General features: G+C 52.2%; 1 protein-coding gene across 3 annotated transcripts in view; it reads right to left on the reverse strand.

Annotated features, from left to right (window-relative positions):
• Window positions 1-23,068, reverse strand: part of MAMLD1 (mastermind like domain containing 1) — a 56,646-nt gene that overhangs the window by 22,381 nt on the left and 11,197 nt on the right. For 2 of the 3 annotated variants that reach the window (XM_035011982.1, XM_035011973.1), the window contains exon 2: window positions 13,701-15,431. In XM_035011982.1, coding sequence (XP_034867873.1) covers window positions 13,701-15,431 — 1,731 coding nt within the window. Of the gene's footprint in view, window positions 1-13,700; window positions 15,432-20,496; window positions 20,896-23,068 lie in introns of those variants that run through there. The other variant, XM_035011990.1, reaches the window with a different exon arrangement.

Below are 23,068 nucleotides of genomic sequence, written 5' to 3' on the forward strand. Positions count from 1 at the left end.
TGGACTTTAATAAATAATTGGCCTTCTCTGAATAAATTAGTTTAAGGGTTCAGTTTGATTTAATTGTAAAATTATATTTAATAGCAGAGGCTTACAGCAATGGTGATAAACTGTCAAGAGCGTACGAAGTTCATATCCTGTTCCCATGAAATGATAGGCCCTGAGTAACAGCTGGAGTCCCCTAACTTCCGGCATTTATGAGCTCGGGGTCTGCGCCGGAAGTTAGGGACTCCAGCTGTTACTCAGGGCCTATCATTTCATGGCCTTGTGGGACCCCCATACCCCAGTGGGAAAGTGTGGGGCTCACCCAGATCAGCTCTCTGGGCCCTGCTGGCTGGGGCGTACTGTGAGCTGAGGGGCCTCTACTGTCGTCCCTCAAGTGCCCATCTATAAACTGTATGGGCGTGGGACAGGAGGGAGCTGGGCGCTCAAGGGGTTGCTGCCCAGGACTAGGAGCCCAGGGGGCCTAGTAGGTGGGGAGGTAACCCGGGCCCCTGAGGTACCAGGCTGCCAGAGAGAATGAGGGAGAGACTGTTGCCAAGGACACTGGGGTTCCCCAGGCGTGTGTGTTTCTTCTGAGGGCTTTGACCATGTGCTTCTTTTGGAGTACCTGTCATCCTATACTGTAGAATGTAAAGGGTAGACTGTACTGTAATCAAGTACTGTCGCTGAAATCTGCTCAGTCGGCCTTTTGTAACATTCGTGCAACCCGTATTTACTGAGCACCTACCATGATCTGGGCCCTGTGCTGCGACATTGGTGGACAAGGCAGACATGGTTTTGGCCCTTCTAGAGCTGTCACATTCACATTCTGGAGAAGCACCCAGACAAGGATTTATAGTCCAGGAACCCTGCAGGGTGTTAGAGAACAAACAGGAGAACCTAACCTAGTCTGGGTGGGGGTTTCATGGCAAAACCGAGCTTTAAGCTGTGGCCCGAAGGACAATGAGATGTTGGCCCGGTGAGGGGCCCCGGGCAGGAAATTGGCAAAGTTCTCAAATCAACTTGATCTTTGTCATAGCTCTACCCAGTGCCACTCCTCTCCAAAGACCCAACTAATACCCAGGTTATGGGTATTTGGGGGAATGCTTGCAAAATGAGGCCTAAGGATATGGGTTCTCCTAGATAAAGAAAGGGCCGTGCTATATGGGTGGCGCTGAGGGGGATGGATGAATAATCTTCACATTTCTGTTCCTGACTTGTTAAATTCCAGAAACTTATTAACATTCCAAAAGCCCTAAGGTGTCCTGTACTCATGCTCCTTCTCTGTCACAGTGAGCAGGGGCCAGGGGTCCTGGGACATGAGGATGGCGCATCACCTGCAGTTTATAGATCAGAGCTGAATCCCTTTGGGGAGGGAGTAAGTAGGCTTTCTGTCGGGGCGAGCATTTTGGGAGGCGTGTGCTTGGGAGGGAGGGAGCAGATGGATGTGGATGGCCGAAGAGGTCGATTATAACAATATACTTGGTCACTTAGCCAACATCTAGTCTTCCTTCTCTTTGGCACCTTCCCCAGTTTCTGCTCAGGCAGCCTCGCTTGCCCCATGCTGCCCATACGCTCTGGGGAAACCCGGCTCCACTCAGGGCTCTAGAAGTGGGGCACTTAGCTCGACTCACATGAAGCAGCATAGTAGACATGCAATCAGTTCGGGCCACTAGGCCCCGAATTCCCAGGGGCTTCTGGGAAAGAAGCCTCCTTGTTTTTCTGACAGAGCTTCCAGAAGCGACTCTCTCTCCCACTCCGCTGGATGAGGGAGGAGGAAGCCTGTAGCCCCTGGAACCGCTGGCCGCTGTGTGTGCCCACAAGGGGGAGCCAGCTTTGGGATGAAGGACTAGGAACAGATAGCTGGAAAGAAACAGCATCCTCCGTGACAGTTGAGCTACTACTTCAAATCACCCCTGAAGTCGACCCAACCGCCGGACTTGCACTTACAGGACTCAGTCAGTTCCTTTCATTGGCCAAGCCAGTGTGAGTTGGTTTTCCTGTTATCTGTGACTCCATACATCCTAACCGATAAGGAATCCAGCCCGGCTCCCAGACCTCGGAGTTCACGAGGTCTGCATTATACCTCCTGTTGGAGAGCATCCCATTTCTAATGATGAAGCACAGGGCTTGTTGGACCCTGTTCAGTCTCAAGTCATGCTCCTTTATCCCTGGACCAGTTTACAGAGAAATCTAACACACGTGAACCGCCTTTGTGACCTGCTCTAGGAAACACATCTGGTGCAGATCAACTATGGCAGGCTTGGGTTCTTCATTCAGATCTGAAGTGCAGTACTCAAGCTCTTAAATACTCTATTTTGCATTAGTTGAGTGCGATACACATTTTAGAAGCTTAACAACATTAAGGATTTCTAGTTCATATTTAATTCCGAATAACTCAAATATGTACTTTGTGGGTTTCTGTGAGGAAAATAATTGATGGTCCAAACTGGAAGTCATCTATAGAAAATAAGGCAGGGTTAGCTTCTAAAAGCAATTATTGGCATCAAGCTCCTGAATTTTTAAATCCCTTGAAAAGTCTGAGAACATACCAGAAAGTGGAGATTTCAGAGGTAATAACTGTAAACAAAATATTAAAAGCCCATAAGAGGTATTGCCAAGTAGGAAGCTGATGGCTCTAGAAACAATCGTGAGGGCTCATTCTATTTCCTCATCCCTAGTCCGATATTCTATCACAAACCTTATTCAGCAGGAGAGTGAATAATAGACACAAGTCAAGTGCAAGTTTACAGAGAAACGCTTTGCCTTTAGGAACCTCTTCTGGGAGTGGGGTTGGTATAAAGATTTGAGTTTTCCTGGAAAATGAGCTCAGGCAAGGCAGATGGGGGATGTGGCTATCACCACGGCAAGTGAGATTTAGGGGGGCAAGAACAAAGCCGTGAGCCTCCCTTCCCGCTCTCCTCTGCACAGGACTGATGCACCTGGAGCATTTTAGTCAGTTGAGTAGAACCTTACCCACCCAGAGGGTCTCACTCTAATGCCTTGTGCTCAGTTCAGAGGCAAGCCGCCAGGACAGGGGTGAAGAACTGGGGAGGGAAGAGAAGACTCAGGGGGAACATCACAGTTGTCTTCAAATCTCTCAAGGACCCTGAAGTCAGGAGACCTTTCTGGGGGTAGTGGGAAGGAATCTCCTTGTAATGTAATTAGCCTGCCAAAGAAGACACTTCCAAATGAAAAGCTAGTGAAGCAAATAAAAGAAAAACAATATAGCTGTCAAAATGACAAACAAAAACAAAACCCTCAACCTATCATTTCCACAAAGAATGTAAAAATCTATGCTCGCGAACTAGTGAAGAAAACGTCTTAATGGTTTTTGTTTTTTTTTAATTTTTAAACCAAGCGTGAGAGCTTATTCAAATAAGAACTTAAAAATTACACTTTAAGCCTGAAGAGAGAAGAACATACGCTGAACAGCCTTCAAAATGTGCTGACTCTACACTGTGCTGGTCAAAGAGAAACAGCAGACTTAGAAATACACTGGGTGTAAGTGAAGACCACTCACAGCTCTCTCAGGACTGGCTGAAATACACTGGTTTCTCTTAGGAACACTGGTTGTGGTAAGAGTGGCCTGAATTTCTAAGCCAACTTTTTTTGGGGGGGGAAGGGGGTTCTTACATGCTGTTGTCACTGTGCTATGTCAAATGGCAGCCAGAGGTCCTGTTTTGTCTTTCCAAAATGCATCAAACCAGGACCACCGCTGCCATGGAAGGGCCAGTGCTGAACTCTGGGTTCGTCAGAGGTTGGAGGAACCCTGTGTTCTCAGATGTCACCCTTGGGGAATGCCAGGCACAGCTGGCCCCGTGCTGGAAGAGAACAAGAGCCCCAGCTGGACCAGAAAAAATGCAGCACGGTCGGGGGGGGGGGGGTGGCCCCACAGGGAGCCTGAGTTCATCGGCCTTGAAGTCTGGGAGTTGCTACCAGTAATTACTCGGAAACACTCAGAAAGAGTCTCAAGAGCTTAATTCTGTCGTGTCGCCCCTTCCCGCCAGCTTCCATTCATTCCTTCAAAGGGTCCTTCAGCTCACTTTGACAGAGCCAGAGAAGACTTCTTCCTTTTTGTTATCAAGTGGCGGTGCAGACAAGACACAAATAACTCTGATTAAAACGTGAACCTCACCAGGCCCTGAAACGCAGAAACCACAGGTCTTGGGAGCTGGGCACGTGAGTGGGGACACAAGAAGCAGGTGTGTCGACTTTCCAAAAGTCATTTGGGCCCTTGGTCAGAGGCTCTCACTTCCTACTTTGTTAAGGATGTCAACCACAGTGCGAACCAGCTCCTAAGGCCTTAATTTTTTCCAGAACTCTACCCCAGGGCCTAGCACTTGCTCCAGGGGATAGTTTGCACAGAGAGCTAGTCACACACAGCGAGTCCCCAGCATCATTCTCTTCCTGTATTAGTCAGCAAACTGTGAGTCATCATAGTATTTCTAGACGCAGAGGACCAATGAAGCACGTGGGGTTTCTTAACCCCAGTCAGAAGCAGAGATAATGGCCCTTCCTGTCTACAGTCACTTCTCCGTTCCCTGACCCGCGTGTTGTCACGTCACCAAAATGCCCAGAAAGGACAGAAATTGCGTTCGGTTGACCAGGGAAGTGATTTCTAAGTGCTGGCTCTGCACCTCCCTAGGACATCCAGAAACCGCAGCTGGCTCGCACAAGATGATGCACTACGGCGCCGGGCTATGACAGAAAGCCGGCAACTCGGCCTGTTGCCCCCTTGGTGTAACACGCTAATATTATTTGAAAATTAAATATTGCTTTTGATGAGAAGAGGATTGGATTGGCAAGTGTTTTAAAACTTAAGTCTTGGGCACCTGGGTGGCTCAGTTGGTTAAGCGACTGCCTTCGGCTCAGGTCATGGTCCTGGAGTCCCGGGATCGAGTCCCGCATCGGGCTCCCTGCTCAGCGGGGAGTCTGCTTCTCCCTCTGACCCTCCCCCCTCTCATGTACTCTCTCTCATTCTCGCTCTCTCAAATAAATAAATAAAAATCCTTTAAAACTTAAGTGTTTCTTTTTTTATTGTGGTAAAAGTTGCCATTTTAACCATTTTAAGTGCCCAGTTCCGAGACATCGGGTACATTCGCAGTATTGTGCAACCATCCCCACCATCCATCTCCAGAACGTGTTCCTCATCCCAAACTGAAACTCTATTCCCCGTTAAGCACTAACTTCCCCTTTTCTCTCCCCCAGCCCCAGGCACCCACCATGCTGCTTTCTGTCTCTATAAATTTGCCTACTCTAAGTACCTCATAGAAGTGGAATCGTACAGTATTTGTCCTTTTGTGTCTGGCTTCTTCCACTGAGCATAATGTCTCTAAGGCTCATTCATGTAGTAGCAGGTGCCAGAATTCCCTTCCTCTTTAAGACTAAATAATCGTCCATAATATGGACAGATGGATTGTGCTTACCCATTCACCAGTTGATGGGCATGTGGGTTCTTTTTACCTTCCGGCTGCTATAAATAGAGCTGCTGCGAACACTGGTGAACAGAGTTCGGTTCAAGGCCCTGCTTTCAATTCTTTGGGGTCTATACCTAGGAGTGGAATTGTTGGGTCATATAGTAATTCTATGTTTACATTCTGAGGAACCGCCATACTGTTTTCCGCATTCCTACTGATGGTGCACATGATTTCTGATTTCTCCACATCCTCGCCAATGTTTGTTGTTTTCTCTTTTTGCTTTCTTTTTTAAATAATAGCCACTCTAATGGGGGTCAAAATTTTGTCTGTTTACATTTTCCAGAGCTCGTTTTTGAAAGTGTTCCCTGATAGAGCAAAAGGGTCGTGGAATTATTCCCAGTTATTCCCACTCAGGGGTGGTTGGGGGCCTCCCACACCCTTCAAAGCTTTGTCACCTGGAAATAAATGATCATTACTCAAAACTGTAAATGAGGAGTCCACCTTCATCTATTGGCCTACAGAGTCAGCCGGCTTTGGCAAATTCTCTTCATGTGCCACCCAGCCATGGACCTGCGAAAAAAGTCTAGCTCCCCACAACTGTGCTCACCTCCTTGGCTCAGAAACAGAGACTGGCCAAACATGGTAGCCCGCTACAGGGGGGAAAGCCAGCTGGAACCTGTGCCTTTGGCTTCAAATCCAAAGCCCCCCAAAGCAAAGCAAGACTTGGAATACTTTCTGATGAAATAGGGCTACGCATCTTTCGGGCCTTCAGGGCCACATTTAGGCCAAAGCTCTATGATAATTTCCTGAAGTGTCCGCTTCCCTTTTTTCTGTGTCCCTAGCTCCAATAGCCCAATCGAGATCTGTGAGCTCAGTGCGATTCCCAGCTGCACATGTCCTAATCCAACAGGAAACTTGGTTAACATGGGAGAAGGGCCAAAGTATGGAAGAAAGAGAGAACTGTCACCTCTTCACTTACTCCATTCTGTCTCAGAGGCCTGTGAGTCCACTGGGAGGCAGGAGCCACGGAAGGCTGTGCTGGGGGCCTACGTGGGTCTGCGATGGCAGTGGGATCCCTTCGGACCTGCGTGTGGCTTTTAGCTTTCAACAACCTCACTCCTTTTGATGGGAGGGACTCAAACGATAAGCCCTCATCTCATGACAACAAAGCACAATAAACAGACAGAGCATCATGTGTCACTGTGGGCAAAACTAACGAGATCCAATAAAAATCCAAACTTTTTCAACTCCTTAAGAAAAAGCAGAAACTTTTTTCTTTGGCGGGGGGAGAGGGGTTTTGCTTTAACCATAAACAGTGTTCTACCCTCTGCTGCCCTCCTCAAGCTCACGAGGAGCCGGTCAGGGCACACGCATGGCCGCATTACGCAGCAGGCCCAGATCTTGGGATGTGTCAACCCCCAAGGGACAGAAGAGGCTAAAAGTACAAGTGGACTCAGGAGAGGCTTCCTAAATCTGTGCTATGGGGCCATTAACGGGTTTGAGAGGGGGTGGCTGGGGAGGATGCGGGAGGGAAGGGGGGGACTGGAGTGGAGCCCTGTTAGTGCGCATGCCCGGCTCGCCGTCCAGCTCTGCACTCAGGGTGTTGGGGCCACAGCTGAACAGAGCAGACCCACTGTGACTTTCCACTCACCCTAGACACTTTTTATGTTTTGCTAACTTTTCACTTGGGGGTCACAACAGCAGCTCAGAGCACTTCTGTCCTCTTCTACTCTTTGAAAACCTTCCCTGGCTTTACAGAGACAAATAAGCAGGTCGTTTCAGAGAACGCTGAAAAAGAAAATAATTTCTACACTTTGTTTTTAAACATCTCATCTTGAGCACCTCAACTTCAGCAAAGTTCATGGTTTCTCCTCAAGTATGTTAAGGTGAAATGAACAAACAAACAAAAAACCCACAAAAACTTGATAGGAGGTTTCTGAAAATGGTTGCCTTTTGAGCCTTCATAAGGCAATTACTAAGCAATTATAAAATTCGATCTGTTGATCTCTATTGTTGAGGCCTCCGACGGGGGGGCTTTTTTGCACCCCCGTCAGTTTCGGCGTGGACTGTACTGAGTGTCGGATCGTCACTCCAAGGATAGAAAGTACCGCTGATGTTCCAAGGGTTAGCACTTGACGAGCAGCGCATTTTAAATTTCTGCTTTTTGAAAAAGGGACATAGCTTTGAGGTGGAGGATCATTAATGATTCTCAGAAGCCAGAAGAGAAACAGAAAGAAAAACCAGATTCTGGGTAATATTAGTACCAAGTTCTGAGAGTGCATTTCCCAAATTCAACACTCTGTGGAGTTTCATTTCATGGCAATTCAGAGTGGTTGAAACGAAACTTGGTCAACACGGGGAAACTGGGCCCTACATTTTCAAAAATGTATGTTACACTGTGTCTAATTATATTTCCTCCCAAAGCAGCTAAAAAAAGGCTTCCCCAAACGAAATAACATTTTGTGGCCCAATTTAGAAAGAAAGGAAAAAGTAAGCTTGTGTGTACAGTCGTGCTCGCAGACAAAATGAAGACGCTTATTCAGGAAAAGGCTGCCCCATCTGGCAGAGAAGATGTGTGCAGAGCCGGCCCTGGCCGTGACCCAGGGGCACCGGGAACCTGACTCGCCGCCCCCATCCTCCCGCGCGTGGTGACAGCTTGCCCAGAGGCCTCCGCTCTTGCACTGCAGTGGGACTAACCTCCAAAATGAGATCTGTGATGCTTCGTGCCAGAATTAGTAAAAGACAAATGCTAGGAAAATTTTCTCATAGCAGGGGAGCAGTGCCGCTCTCCCCCAATCCTTACCCTCAAAACAAGAGAAGAACTAAGGGAAGCCAGTGAAAGGACCGGCAAGTCCAAGGTCACAGGCCCTCCCTGACAAATATATGGTGCATCTGATTCCGGGGCGGGGGGGCGGGGGGGGGGGGGCGGGTCCAGTATGTCAACAAAGAGCTGTCACCTGCTTTTAAATGCTCATGAACAATTTGAGACTAGAAGAAGGTTCCCCCGGGCCACCATCTCTCCTGACTCTCTCTCTCTTTTTCTTAAATTTAAATTTTTTTTAATTTTAAAGTTTTTTTTTTAATTCAAGTATAATTAACACACAGTGTCATATTAGTCTCAAAAGCACACTTACTGTGATGAGCACTGAGTTAGTGTATAGAATTGTTGAATCATTACATGGTACATCTCCTGAATCCTTCTCTGGTGGAAAGTGGAGCCGGCGTAACTTTGACAGGAATAGACGATTCTCTTGGTCTAGCCTGGTTTTATCATTTCTGTTTTCCATGAGAGGTCATGGTGCAAATGTAAAGATTTTAATTTGCAGTGCTAACTGCGACAGCAGTAATTAAAGGTTCTGCTCCACTGAGCAGGTGAGTACAGCCTTGGAAATTCAAACCAAGAGGAATTTTGAGTTTCTGCAAAGGTTCTTGTGGGAGGCTTGGGAGTGGATGTGAGTGGTGGTGGGGGGAGGGGGGAGGCACCCCTGCAGGTTCAGCATGGGTGCTCTGAGTGCTGGCATCCATCTGGGGCCCCCGAGCAAGGCTCCAAAAACACAATGCAGACAAGGGACACCCATCCCCCACACCAGTGACTAAGCAGAAGCCGCGTTCCTGTGGGCACTGGTGCTGGGTGGCCGGCAGGGCTGGCCCGTGCTCTCCCTGCCGTTGGCTCTCTGTGCCTGTCAGCAGCAGTCCTGGGGCCTGCCCCCTGCCAAGCAACCCCCCCTCCCCGGCCCCGCAGCCCGTCGTGTCCCCCGCCCTGTGCCGTCTCCCTCAGGCCCTACTTCAGACCAAGCTGCCCAGATCCCCATGGCAGACCCAGCCCCTCAAGGAGGCAAGATGGCAACTTCTCTCAATTCATCCCCGGTCTCTGCAATTGCTGGGTGTTCACCGGTGCCCTGGCTGAGGGGACGGGAGGCTTATCGGTAAAGGTAGAAAGCGTAGCAAAGCCAGGAGGGGCCTCATCCCACCTTCCTCAAGGCAGGCTTGGTTCCCCTCCTGCCCTTCTCCAAATCTGTCCAAACAATATCATGTGCCTCTTTGGTCTGTTTCTCCACAGCTGCCCCCTTCCCCTGTGTCTCGGCCTGCCTCAAGGATCAGATTTCAGGCCTTTTTGTTCTTATTCCAACTGGCCCCCATCCACATCCCTCCTCCCCAGGATGCCGCACTCCCAGCTCTGCAAACCATGAGCACTGAGGGCCCTCAAGCTACCTCCTTGATGGACCTGCTTTCATCCCTGAGCAAATGTAAGTTCCATTCACCAGCGGCTGGTGGTAAAATTGAAGTCCTAACTGATTTTTGTGAGTATCTCCAATAAGCCTTCAGGGAGAAGAGCCCTAAGTTATGGAAACAAAATTCACCTCAATTAAGAACAGAGATGTCACCCAACCTTGGGAGTAGAGTGGGGAGATTTGGGGATCATTACAATCTAACACACCAGGGCTGGGTGTCCCGACTGCAAAGAGTCCCTCCCTTCATAATTCCAGGTCCACATCCCTCATCTGGAACTTCAAACCCAAAAAGCTCGGAAAGCCTATTTTATTTTGGTAAAATTGGCATCAAAATTTATTTGGGGACAAAAATTGATGTGGACTTAGTTAAATATTCATATTTCTCCGCAAGAATAATGAAATGCTGCCCCAGGTTCCACCAGACGCTTGTGTGATATTTGGCAAATGCACCATATTACCTTTCTAAAGTCCCAAACGTTCTAAACTTGGAACTGCATCTGACCTCCGAGGTGGCAGATCCCAGCCCGGGGCCTGCACTAGCCCTGATTGACCACGAAGCGTGTGCCGGGCCCGGCTCTGAGTAATTGCAATTCAGCGCCTCCTTTGTCTTCCAATGTCGCAAGAGACCAGCACTCCTCCTGGGCTCAAATGCAGCAGAGGCTCAGAGGGGCTGAGTGACATTGCTCCCGGCACAGAGTTCGGTCAGTGTCGGTGCCTGGACTTGAACCCCCCACGCCCTCGCTTCAGCTGCTACGCTAAACTGCCGCCCTGAAGCCAGATGGCACTTGCCTTTTCCCTTCAGTGCAAACAAATGGCCCACTGAAATCGGATCGTTTACTTAACTGGTCGAGTGAAATTGCCAGAGCTGAGAAATACGAGTCTACAAATAAAAAGGAGCTCCTCTAGACGACTGGACTTGGCTTTTCTGCTTACTCAAGAGTTGGGTTTGTCAGCTTACATTCAGAAAGCACTCTTTTCAAAAACCAAAATCTGGGTTAAAATGAAGCCCCAGTGCCTCTGGGGTAACCATTATCACACGTGGAGGTAAAACGAGCTAGTCTCCGTCACCATGTAGTAGGTCGGGAGGGTTTTCCGAGGCTCGGTTTGGCCAAGAACACGTTCCCCTGCAAGAGTGAGCAGGGCCGAGCTCTCAGGCCTTCAAGTGAATGGGGAAAGGCCATGAGAAGGAACAGCAGAGCTGCCGATGTGCCCAGAGGCCCACTCCGCGTTTTGGCTAGAAGAGTGTCATGGACCGAATGGGGAGCTGGGCGAGGGGCAGTGAGCTAGAGACCCCCGCCAGCGGGGCGGACACGGCCTGGAGCTGGCTCGATGGGGCAGAGCCTGGAACAGGGAGAACCCACGAGGCTAGTAGGTTCCACAACTGCTGTCTGTCTTTTCTGAAGAGAGCACTACCTCTCAGCCCCCAGAAACGGGATCTGGAGACTCGGGGCCAGGAGTTAGTCTTAGTGATAGCAAATCTCCATTGGCAGGTACTTCGTGCGGCTGGGCCCCGTTCATCATGCCTCGGATGCATTAATGCGTTTAATCCTCAACCAACCTATCATAGCCTATCGCCCATTTTGTAGGAGATCCCGGCAGGAGCGGGAGACTCTGGACTTAGCAGCCCACGCACGGGGTTACACGTATGGGCTCTACAGACAGACAGACTCCCTTCTCTGGCCCTGAGCTGCTGTGTGACTGCTTTGTGCCTCAGTCTTCTCGGCTTTTCAGGGAGCGCTAAGGGCCTCTGTCTCTGAGAACTAAAATGAGAAAAGGCAGGCGAAGCACGGAGTGGCAAGCCCGGCCCGAGGGCACGGGCCAGCACGGGCAGGGAAGGCCCCTCGCGGCAGCAACCACCTCCCACTCGGGGAGCCCAGCCTCTCCCCTGTGCTGGTGGTGGTCGCCTTGGGGAGCTTGGTGGCTGGGCTTTCTCCTGAGCACTTTGTCCAGCTCACCCAGGGAATCAGTTGGGTGTGATGTTCACGCCTCCAGGCATTAAGGATTCTCCCTCTGAGGCCACACAGTCAGGCTACAAACGTACCCCACTGAGGCCAAAAAACCCCAGAGGGCTCATAGTGTTAGATGGTGATGTGTCCCCAGGCCGAGGCCCTTGCCTGCCAGGGCACCGGTTCTTGGTGAGAGGAACGGGCCAGCAGCAGGCCCGTGTGTGCTCCGTGAGGCCCGGAGGAAAAAGACACGGCTCCTATCCTCCAGGGGCTGCCCCGGTCACAGGCATCCAGGGCTCTCAGAAGCGAGGTCAGCCGCGACAGGTGCCTCCCCCTCAGGCCCGGTCCCGGGCCAAGCTGTCCTCCGTGGCTGCTCCACAGAAGAGGGAGGCAGCGTGGGAGACAGAAGTACTCAGGGCGGTCAGGGAGAAGCTTCCTGGAGGGGAGGGCGCCTGAGCCTCTGGAGCTGTAGGAGTGAGACAGGACAGAGAAGGTGGGGAGGGACAGCCAGGCACAGGGGATGGAAGGAGTAAGGCCCAAAATGCAGAGTGGATGATAGAAGTCAAGTGCCAGACGGGGCCCGATGAACACTGAGTCCAAGAAGGTAGCTGGAGCCAGGTGATGGGCCTCCGGAAACTTCTGAGCAAATGTGAAACACGATCAGATTCCTGTTACATCGGGTCTCTTGAAGGTAATGTTTTGAGTGATGGCTGGTTTATTGGGAAACCACTTTAAAAGTCAACTCTGAGTTCAGACAAAGAACCAAGAGGGCCTGAACTCGGGTAGGGCTGAGACCATGGGAAGGAGGGACCAGGATGGACAGTGCCCTGGGTAGGCAGGCATCTGACATGGTCCTCAGCGACCCCTGCCTCCTGGTATTCACACCCTCATGCTTGTGTCTAATGAACAGAATACAGCAGAAGAGATGGGACGTCACTTTCAAGATGAGGTTCTAAAGACCATGCCCTCTGACTTGCAGGCACTCCCTCTGCCTCTCTTGCTGGCACGTTCTGTCTTGCTTACTCAGATGAAGCCGGCTGCCATGTTGTGAGATGCTCTATGAAGAGGCCCACATGGCAAGGAACCAAGGGAGGCCGCTAGCCAGCAGCTCATGAGGAACTGAGGCCTCAGTCCAACCTCCTGCAAGGAACTGCTTCCTGCCAACAACCTCGGGAGTGAACTTGGAAGCAGAACCTTCCTGGTTGAGCTGGAGATGAATGCAACCTTACGAGCGACTCAAGGCCAAAGACCCAGCTAGGTGATGCCAGGACTCCCGGCCCAGAGAAACTGCGAGGTGATATACGTGTGTTGTTTTAAGCAGAAGTTTTGGAGTAATTTGTTACCCGGCAAGAGATAGCCAATACAGGCAGGGGTCGGAGCAATGATGGGGGGCATCTGCGGTCGACACCACCCAGGAAGGACCAGCTGAGTCTGGTGATCAGATTGTAGGAGACGAGGGAGAGGGAGAAGTCACAGTGATTTTGAGAAGAGCACAGGCTCTGGACTAAGACTTCCTGGTTTCCAGCTCCTGCTCTGCCCCTGGCTATGTGACTCTGGGCAAGTCATTTCAACGCTCCGAGCCTCAGTTTCTTTGTAGAATGGAGATGCTAAGAGTAACTACTTTCTCTGTATCTGTCCTTTTCATTTAGAACCTGCCTCAGTGTCCGCTGGAGCTGCTCGGCAGAAGTTTGCTGTGCCATTTCGAGAAGGCTCAGTGTGCGGCCTTACGCCAGCAGGGACAAGATTTAAGTGCTTTGGTGCAATTTCCTTGCATCCTGCGAAGCCTCCACTAGCCCTGTGTGAGGGAACACGCCGCACGGTCCGGTGCAGGGACTTGTCTCCCCTGGCTCCCTCCCCTGGCAGCACCTTCTGGGGGCACTTTTCCTCCCAGAGAAGGTAAGTGGCCTGCACAGGAACTGAAAGCATAACCTTGGCCTCATTAATACTGCACTTGGACCACACGGAATTAGCTGGCTTAGATAGACTTTTCCAGAGTCGAGTCCAGTCTCAGAGAGGACTACAGGCTGACTTGCCTCCAAAGCCAGGTTACCAATAGCACAGACCACGGTTCTTATTTCCACCAAAACCAAGGAACGCGACCAGACGTGAGCTCGTCTTACCTGTCTGGGCAGAGAAGGCATGGAGTCCGGGGCCACTGACCGCTGAAAGCGCTGGGGCTGCTGCATCATCTGCTGCAGGAGGAACGAGGAGTGGTCAGGCTGCGGCTGCTGCAGCTGCAAGGTGGCAGTGGTGGTGGACGAGGCGGTGGCAGAGGAGGCCGGCGGCGGCTGCTGCAGGTAGTGGAGCAGGGACTGCTGCCTAGAGGTGGCAGGCATGGAGGGCATCTTCTGGGGGCCCGGCTCGGAAACGAAATGCGACAGGGGCTTGGTGTTGCCAAAAGTAAATGGCTCCGGGACTCCCGGGCTGGGGCTGGCCAGCCCCTGCTGCATGATCATGCTCAGGGTTTTGGGTGAGTTGGCGGTCACGGGCTTGAAGATGCTTGCTGACTGCTGGGGCGGCGGCGGCGGCGGCGGCGGCGGCGGCGGCTGAGTTAGCGCGTTGCCGGAGGGGGGGACGCTCCGGATCAGGGAGCACTGCGGCGTGAAGGACTGCTGCGGCAGGCCCGGGCTGGACAGCTTCTCCGGCCGGTAGGGCGGGGAGGGCCCCGGGGTGCTGGTGGGCAGGGCGGACAGCAGGTGTCCTGGCGGGCTTTTGACACCAGACGACACCAGGTTGGCCAGAAGGGAGCTCTGCGGGCTGAACTGCGCCTGCTGACTGAGAGCGGGGCTGGGGAGCTTCTCGGGAGTGTAGAGCATGGCGGGCCCAAGGGCGGCGCTGCCGCTGGATGCCATGCTGGCGAGTAAGGCGTTGGGCGACGCTTGGAAAGCGCTCCCCGGCAGGTTGCCGGACGCCATGCAGGACACCATGAGGCTCTGCGGGCTGAACTGCGGCGGCGGCGGCGGCGGCGGCGGCGGCGGGGGGTGCGGCGATGGCACCGGGCGGTAAGACGGGGAGAGGCCCGGGGGCGGCAGGCCCGACCAGCCGGGGCTGGGCCCGGGCTGCCTCGTAGCGGCCCCCTGCTTGCTGGCCGCCAGCGCCTTCAGCTGGTGGGCGTGATGCCACTGAGGCACCGGGAGCGGGGGCAGAGTGACAGGGAGCACCCCCTGGACCTGGCTCTTGGCCTGTGCCGCCGGAGAGCTGGGCGAGGCCACCTGCTTACTGGTGGAGGGAATGGCGTAGCCGAGCCCCGCCGGGGAGGGCGGGACTTGCAGCGCGGCGGCAGGGAGCTGGCTGCAGCTAGAAGCAAACTCCTTGCTGGACCCCAGGCTCTCCAAGTGTGGCATCTGAACCGGAGGCTTGGCAGTTGTACCCAGGGTCGCCTGCGGGTGTTCTAAGACCAGTGGTTCTTCCGGCTTGCTCCCCAGGATCTTCTCGAGATCCAGGTCATTTGGAGAAGGTTCTTGAATTTTTGTTAGCTCCTCCAGGAGATCTTGAAGTTCCTGGTCCACAGCCGGCACGCTGTTGGCTTTGTCATAGTAGGGGCCAGTGGGCCCTTTCAGTCCCACTTCTGCAGCCGGCGGCACCACGAATGGTGAGCCCATGACATTGCCATTCATGGGATTCGCTTCGAGTGGCAACGAATGGCCCGTTACTCCCACAGCCGAGGGACTGGGGTTCATGGTTAGCGGAGGAACCTGCAGCTCCGCACAGGACGTGCTGGGGTGGGCGCTCGGGCCCATAGAAAGGGTAACGTCTTCCAGGCAAGGCCTCTTGATTTTATTAGGGTAACCCCCGTCAGCCATGCCTGGAAACTGGAAATTATCTCCTTCCTGTCTCCTCTTAATGGTTCCCTGTGGCAGAGAGAGAGAGAGAGAAAGAGAGAGGGAGAGAGAGGAATTTTTATAAAGCCTTGGCACATTAAAGCTAATGAACAGGAAACTTGCAAAATAGAACATCTCTCAGTTTCGAGACTTATAGTTGTCAAAACTATACAATACGGCCTATTTTGGGAACCATAATGCTTGCTTCTTTGTTGCTACGTTTCATTTAAACTGTCTTGTTACACTTCAAATTAGACATTATGCTGTCTGTGTACGAAACACCACAGGAAGTCCCACAGAGGGTCTTCTCTGCCCGAGTAAGGGGGAGCTCAGCTCAGCTCAGCTGTGCGGGAGCCACAGAATGAACTGTGCCCCAGACGGGCGTTTGTAGGGCACACTGCGAATACTTCAGGTACTTCCGATTCCTACCTGTCTACAGAGACCCCCGTTTCTAAAAAGGAAAAGCGTAACATAGACGTTGAACTTGCAGGTTGCCTCCCTGACTTGGTTAAATGCATCAGACTGTGGTGATACAATGGACCACAACAGAGCCTTTGGAGGAAAGTAGATCCGGCTGTGTACTCTCGGGTAGCTGTCCGAGCTATACTGTTTAGGGGAAACACAAGATGCAGACCTGTCAGTGGGGCACGGGCTCCACACACCTTGCTAGGTGCATACAAAAATCACTTGGAAGAACATACAGGCGACCATTTGGAGTAGTCATCTCTTGGGGATGACTGGCGAGGCCCTTTCTATTCTCTACGGTTCGGTATTGCTTGTTTGTTTTTACTGAGAATGACTTATAACCACGCCCCCCTCCCCCCCTCAAAGTATAAAGCTATCTAAATAAGAAATTCCTCTCTGCAGATGCATCCTCAGGTTGGGGAGATATGGAACAACAGGAAAAGGACCCAATCTGCGATCTGCACCTTGGGGGAGCTGCTCACCATTTATAAAAGCATAGCCTTTGGGAACAAAGCAGTTAGTGATGCAGTATTTCCTACTCGTTCAAGGCTTCGTACAATCATCTGTGGCTGTCATGTTAATGACCGTGACCTGCAAGTAGAGGGAAAAGCGAGTGGGGTGGAGTGGAGGAATGTGTGGGAAGAGAGGGGCTTGGAAAGCACCTACAGCCAACAGTGGAACAGATATACGGTGGACCCTTGAAAATGGCCCCAAAACTTAACTACTAACAGCCTACTGTTGACTGGGAGCCTTACAGGAACATAGTCGGTTAACATGGATTTGGGATGTTACATGTATTATTACTGTATGCTTACAACAAAGTAAGCTAGAGAAAAAGAAAACGTTACTAAGAAAGTCATAAGGAAGAGAACATACATTTACAGTACTGTCCTGTATTTATCGAAGAAAACTGCATATAAGTGGACCTGTGTAGTTCACACCTGTGTTGTTTAAGGGCCAAGTGTATTTCTCTTGATGCAATTTTTCATGTAAGAAACCCCTGTTTAGCTTTAGAAATCTCACTGGGACATTTGTTGTCGATCCTTTGACGTCCCCCCATGTTTGGCTCACTGGTGGGGGGGGTAGGGTCAATGTGTGTGGGGGGGCCACCTGCTAACACCCCACTGGCCATGACTCTCATGACAGAGTGAACATCAAAAGAGATCCCCCAGGGCTGCACATCTGAGGCTTTGGTGCTCACCAGATTCACTTAGACACATCCAGATTCCCAGGGTCTCCCACACAAATGAACTGTTTCAGTCTCATCCAAAGCAGGGTCCAGGGGTGTTTTCAAAGCTCCTGGGCTGATTCTGATTCTAAATGCATCATCTCATGGTGTTGCTCTGAGTAGTAAGCAAAAGAAGCAGATTCTGTGGTGCCCAGTAAATCCTCCCTGACTGGTGGCTGCCATTACCAAGGGCAGCCATGGAAGGGCCTTGGAAGTCCAACCCTGTCCTAGGAGAGACAGGGGCCTTGACACCCAGGGAAGGGGAAGGGCCCCGATGGCAGGACACGGTCTCATTTCCACAGAAGGGGTCCCACCAGCTAGAGTGAGGGAACTTGCCTCCGTCTTTGCCTTTTCTCTGCAACGTGAACAAGGGCACTTTGAGGGGCAGCTCTGCCATCAAATCCACCTGGGGCCTCGGGACTCGGGCCCGGCAAGAAAGGGCTGAGGAGGGGGGAGCAGGCACAAGAAGAGGCCAATCCATTCATCTGTGCCCACTCTTCCTTCCAGGGACGGTGGACTCTCTATCGGCCCACGGCAAGTGTTCAGTAAATAGCAGCTGAATGAATCAACGGACACATGAACCCAAATGACCTGGCGCGCAGGGAGCTCTGCTACGTGTTTTCCTGGCCATTCATTCAGTCAATTACGGGGCAGCCAACAAACGAGTCACTGAGTCCCAAACTGAAATTCTGTTTCATCGACATTCTCTCAAGGAGTTCAAAGAATTCCAATATGTTGGAAGTAGAGATGGATGAAATGGATCAATAAGGGATGAGTGAGGACGGGTGTCACCCCAGATCCCCTGCAGTGGCCGGGCTCAGTGTGCAAAGACATCGGCGTCCGTGTAGCCCAGGCACGGGGAGGACGGGGTGGGAGGAACGGGATGGAAGGGGGGCCAGGGGCTGTTAGCTGCAGCAGCCTGGAATCCCTGGCAGACTCTGTGGGTTCTTGGACCTTTTCCTCAGTCGTTCGTCTGCCGTTACTTTGTTGGGAGGTGGGGGAAGGCTGGGCACGACCACGGGATGCTACAGCTCCTAGGAGGAACCACTGGCAAGGGAAAGCAGTCTCGAACTCTCCGAAATGAGAGGGCCCGTGCATCCAACTCTTCAGGCCCCCGAGCCAATGCTCCCCGCTCAGTTCCAATGCTGGGGCCCAGCCGGCTCCTCAACAACAAAGCGGACCCCGGGGCGCCCCTGCAGGGTGTTGAGGGCTAGCCCACTGCTGGCGAATCCAATTTGCGCGAGTGGGTGCTGCCCTTGCTGCTCGAAGCTGGCAGCTGGACGCCTCACTGGACACTTTGGGAGGATGCCTGATCAGGGGCCGGGCTGGCCTTGCTGTCCCTTGGGGTGCAGTGCGGGGGCGGTGCCGGCTGAGGCGTGACTTCAACAGGGCAGGCGGGGGGGGTCTCTTTTGCGCTTCCCTTTTTCAATGGACTTAAGAGAGACTTGGCTTTGTTGGAGGCCTCGGCCCCGTGTTTCGGGTTTTATGCCGAGGGCTTTCAACAGGCAGCCTGAAGCACCCTGGCTGAATGGCCAGAACCGCAGCCAAGCCTGCACGAGGCCAAGGGAAGGCGGCTGTGTTCACACAGAGGTGCTCGCCGAGGCATGGAGGTCTACTGACTTCTGCCCCTAGCTAGCTACAGGCTGGCTTCCATGCCTCCCGTCGTGCCGTCCCAGGATGTGTTACTCATCTCTATGTCCAACAGCCAGCTGGGCTCCCCCCGCCCCCCGACCAGTGCCACACTGGTGCCTTGGCCGGGTCACCTGGGCCAGCGGGTGCTGGGCTGAGGTCGGCGTCACTAATTAGACTAATCCCAAGGCCACCATTTTAGAGCAAGTGCAACGGAAGCTGCTAGTTTGGAACGACTTCCCTCTCAATGTCATGTTGTTGGTGGCGGGTCCCTCACTAAGCTTCCAGACCCTTCTAAAAAACCCTTCCAGCTTTGCACATGTGCCGTTTTCCAGCCTGTGGACTCTGTGACAGCAAACTATTGGTCCCAGCTAGCAGCTCTTTCCTCAGGCCACATATTGTACATGGTCCCGCTAACTGTGAGATTTTTTTTTATATATAATAAACAAATCAGAAAAAAATAAGTAAATCAGTAGACAGTGACAGGATTTCTAGAGATCACATCTCAACCTTCTCTTTTTACAGAAAACAGAATGGGATGTGATTTGCTTGTGGTCACACAGCTAGTTAGTGGACAAGAACACTAGGCCCCAGGTGTCCCAACTCCCAGCCTGAGCCCTCACAGGTCAGCCTTTGGTGGTGGGGGGGTGGGCAGGGTGAGCGGGGAAGTAAGGGAGGTTCCCTGGTATCTTTTAGAAAAGAATGACCATCTCCATCCCCGAATGCCTGCAGAGTCCCATTTCATAAGCAGGCCGACAGAGCCACCAATGTGATCCACACAACCATATGAACATTCATTAAAATGCATTTGAAAGCATGTGATGGCTTCCCCACCCCCTAAATAATGAGAAGAGTAAGGCTACCCTTCTGATAGGGGCCAAGTTCAGCTCTGAAGTCAGTATTATTTCTGGTTCTGTCTGAACAATGACATGGTGATTCTTCCCTTTCTACATTTTTAGTCCAGAAGGACAAAAAGGGCAAGGATTTCTTGGAAAAGGTCTAGATTATGAGAATATAATCCGGCCTCATAAAATGGGCATGAGAAGAACAAAGAATATATGGATGTGTGTAATCTAAATGTGTATATTCTAAATATATATACATGTAAAATACATAAATATATTACTCTTCCCAAAGAAATCTAGCAGGCTGTTATAAACACTTAATTTTGGAAACTCTAGCCAGAGGTTTAACATGGGCACCAACAGAAGGCCAGCAGAAATATGCACAGTTCCTGCTGGGTAAGAACGTAGGGGGCCAAAGGTGTCCAGGAGAGATCAGTTCAGGGAGCCTCATTTTCCCTGCAGAGGTGGCCGGGCACATAGGGCCTGGACGAAATTGTCAAAAAGGTGGAAATCACCTGTGGCTTATTAGCTTCCGCCTTCTCCCCCCCCCCCCCCCCACCACTGGTGCCTCCCACAGGTCAGCTTAGGCCACTCTACTGGTACTTCTCTCAGTCTCTCTCTCAAGTACGTCTGTACTCCATCAAATCCTTCTTCAGCACTGTTCTACGTTCCCGGAGTCTCCAAAAACCTGACGTTGGCCAACTAGATTGGATCTCAATCTTGGAGATCCTTGGAGACAAGGATGGCCCCTAGTAGACTTGCTCAGAAGGAATAAAGACATCGTGGGGCACGGTGGAGGTAGGAAGGGAGGGAAGGAAGGAATATGCCCGGATATACACGGGGGATGAGATGAGTACCCAGGTGTATAGTCTATGTTTCATGTGCATGTTTGTTTTTCAGAAAAATCTCCTCGCAAACTGAAACTGACCTTTTTGTAGCTCAAACAGGATTTTCAGCATTTCCAGAATTGCAAGACGGGAGGCTTTGGACAAGTCCAGGGTGGCTGGGAATGGCAGGGAACCCTGAATGCTGATTGGCTTCAACAGGAGTCGGTTTGTCTCAAGCACGAATCTCTGCTAATAGGTGGTCTGGAGCAAGAGTCTCAACCTACAAATGGGGAATTTGTTGGTGCCCCTGCCTTGCCCTGAGCCAGCAGAAACTGCAGCCTCAGCATCCGACGCAGGCAGCGGCAGGCAGGGGGGCGGGACAGAGCCCTGGAGGAGGCACCGGAAGACCTGCATTTAAGTCCTAGCTCCTCCATTTGCTGTGTGACTGTGGGTGAGTCACTCCCCCTCTCTGAGCCTCAATATCTTCTTCTGTGAAATGGGTCCTGGGCCTGCACTGTGTGCCTCACGGCATCACTGAAGCATGCGGTGACAATTAGCGCTCTCGTTCTCCAGGCCCTGGGTCCCCGTGCTGCCCCACTGCCCTCCAGCATAGGCCTCGGCTTACCCGCCGACAAATAAGGACATGCCCACTAGAAGTGGGGGGAGGCGAGCCCCCCACCCCCGCTGCGCACCGCTGCCCGCACTCTGGGCCCCGGCCCGCTCCATGGCACTCTGCCGCCCCAACCTGAGGACTTGCGGCTTGAGCAAGCGTCGGCCAGAGCCATCTAAGCAGCAAGCCCAGCAAATGCATTTTCTAGAACTGCATTCTCCCTTTCTGTAGTGGACACACGCCAGTTGCAACTCTTAAGAATGGGCCCAAGCCCATAGGCGCATGTAGCTTTATGAAGCTCGTAATTCATATTGTTCTCCGCCCTCCCGCCCCCCGAGAAGACCTGAAGTGTTCTGCCACCCAACACGGGGTTCTTGAGCACTAGCCTTGCACTCCTAGCTTGTCAGAACTTCCAGACCCTGAGAGACAGCCTGGTACCTCCCACTCACATTAGGACTGGTGAGGCCTGGAGCCAGGGAGAGATGCGCCCAAGGGCCAGCTTCTCTGACTCTCAGGTTGGCCTTTCTTTGCAGAAAGAAACCCTGCCCTGCTTTCCTCCAAACACATTCCCATGTAGCATCACTAGTGGGAAAGGATGATCACTTTTGGGGAGAACGGAAAGATGCAGTCAGTCTCAAACGGTTGGACACATTTGGCAAGGCGGGCCTACAGATGAAGCAGGTGCTGCCTGGGGCTGGAACAGAAGCTGAGGGTCGAAGGCAAAGGCCCTGCCCCGGCTCAGATAATCCTGTCTGTGCAGGACCCAGGTGAACAAGCTTCATCTGCTTTTCACTGGAATTAGGCTGATGAGCCCAGAATCATGCCAAGAAGGGGAAAAGCGGAGGCAGAGCCGAGGCTGGAGGCCACCCACTGATGGTGGAGGCCACCAGGGCCACGGGGCAGACCTGGGTGTCTGCGTACAAAGAGGGCAGAAGGGCCTCCAGTGGTCGCCAATGCCCAGCCTCCTCACTTCCTTCTGGGCTGTGCTTCTAAGGACCCTGTGGTATGACTTCTCCTAGGTCCCTACCCCACTCTGGGCCTCAGTTTCCCCAGCTGTAATGGGACCGCGTCCTAGGTTCAGTAAGCTAACGCTGTGACTTTCTTCCTGGACTGCTCCTGTACGGAAATGATGACTTCTCTTCTCCCCCACCCAAGAGGGTCTCTCTCCCTGGGGTGACAGTAGGCCAGGGGCAGTCCAATGGCCCACAAGTGCCTTGGCCATGGGCAAGATGTGCGTTATCGATGCCAATTGCAGACCCTCTTACAGAAAGCACAACCTCCTCCAATCCAGTGGGGATCAAATTATGGTCCCCCCCGGATATTTCTATGACTTTTTAGAAAGGAATTACTTTGTGTGTGTGTGTGTGTGTGTGTGTGTGTCTGCGGGCTAGCAGTGTTAGTCCTGAGCATAGCAGGTCTGCACTAGTTGAATCAAGAAAGGCAGCCTGCGATTTTGGTCAAGTGAGCCGTGCTTACTTGCATATTCCACTAGGGTCCTACCAAGTCACCAGTCGCCAGGAAGGCTGCCGGCTCCCCAACCACCTTGAGGGGCGTGTGAAAATCAGTGGTGCTCTTTTAAAGCTTGTTCCTGGAGATCTATCCAGAATGAGAACTCGGCAATGGGCTCTGTCAGTCGTCTGGGCTGATGTCCCCTGCCTGCCCTTAACTCCTTCACCAGCCACTGCCACCACTTTGCATCTCTCCAGTCGGAATCCAGCACATAGGAAATGACCAAAATGGAAGAGAAGGGGACTGAGTTCACAGAGAACACCGTGCCAAAGGCACCACGGTGCTTCCAATCTTCCAGAGGTCATGAGCTCCTATTTTTGACGGCAAAGCCCCCTGGCCGGAGTGAGGCCCGGCTGCCAGGGAATGCCTCTAGAACAGTCTGGGCACCTCCTCAGGCCTGCCGCTTTGCTCATGGTCACAGAGCTATCGTTTCCCATGCTCTAGGTCAGCTCTTGGTCTACCTCACAGCTCAAAGAAATCTCTGCTCCTGAGAAAACACTCTTTTTCTAGAATGCTCCAGAGAGGTAGAAGATTTCAGAGGTGAGGAAGGAAAG

Source organism: Mirounga leonina, unplaced genomic scaffold (genome assembly GCF_011800145.1).
Source record: "Mirounga leonina isolate KUSES-001 unplaced genomic scaffold, KU_Mleo_1.0 Mir_101799, whole genome shotgun sequence".
Classification (NCBI taxonomy): Eukaryota; Metazoa; Chordata; class Mammalia; order Carnivora; family Phocidae; genus Mirounga; species Mirounga leonina.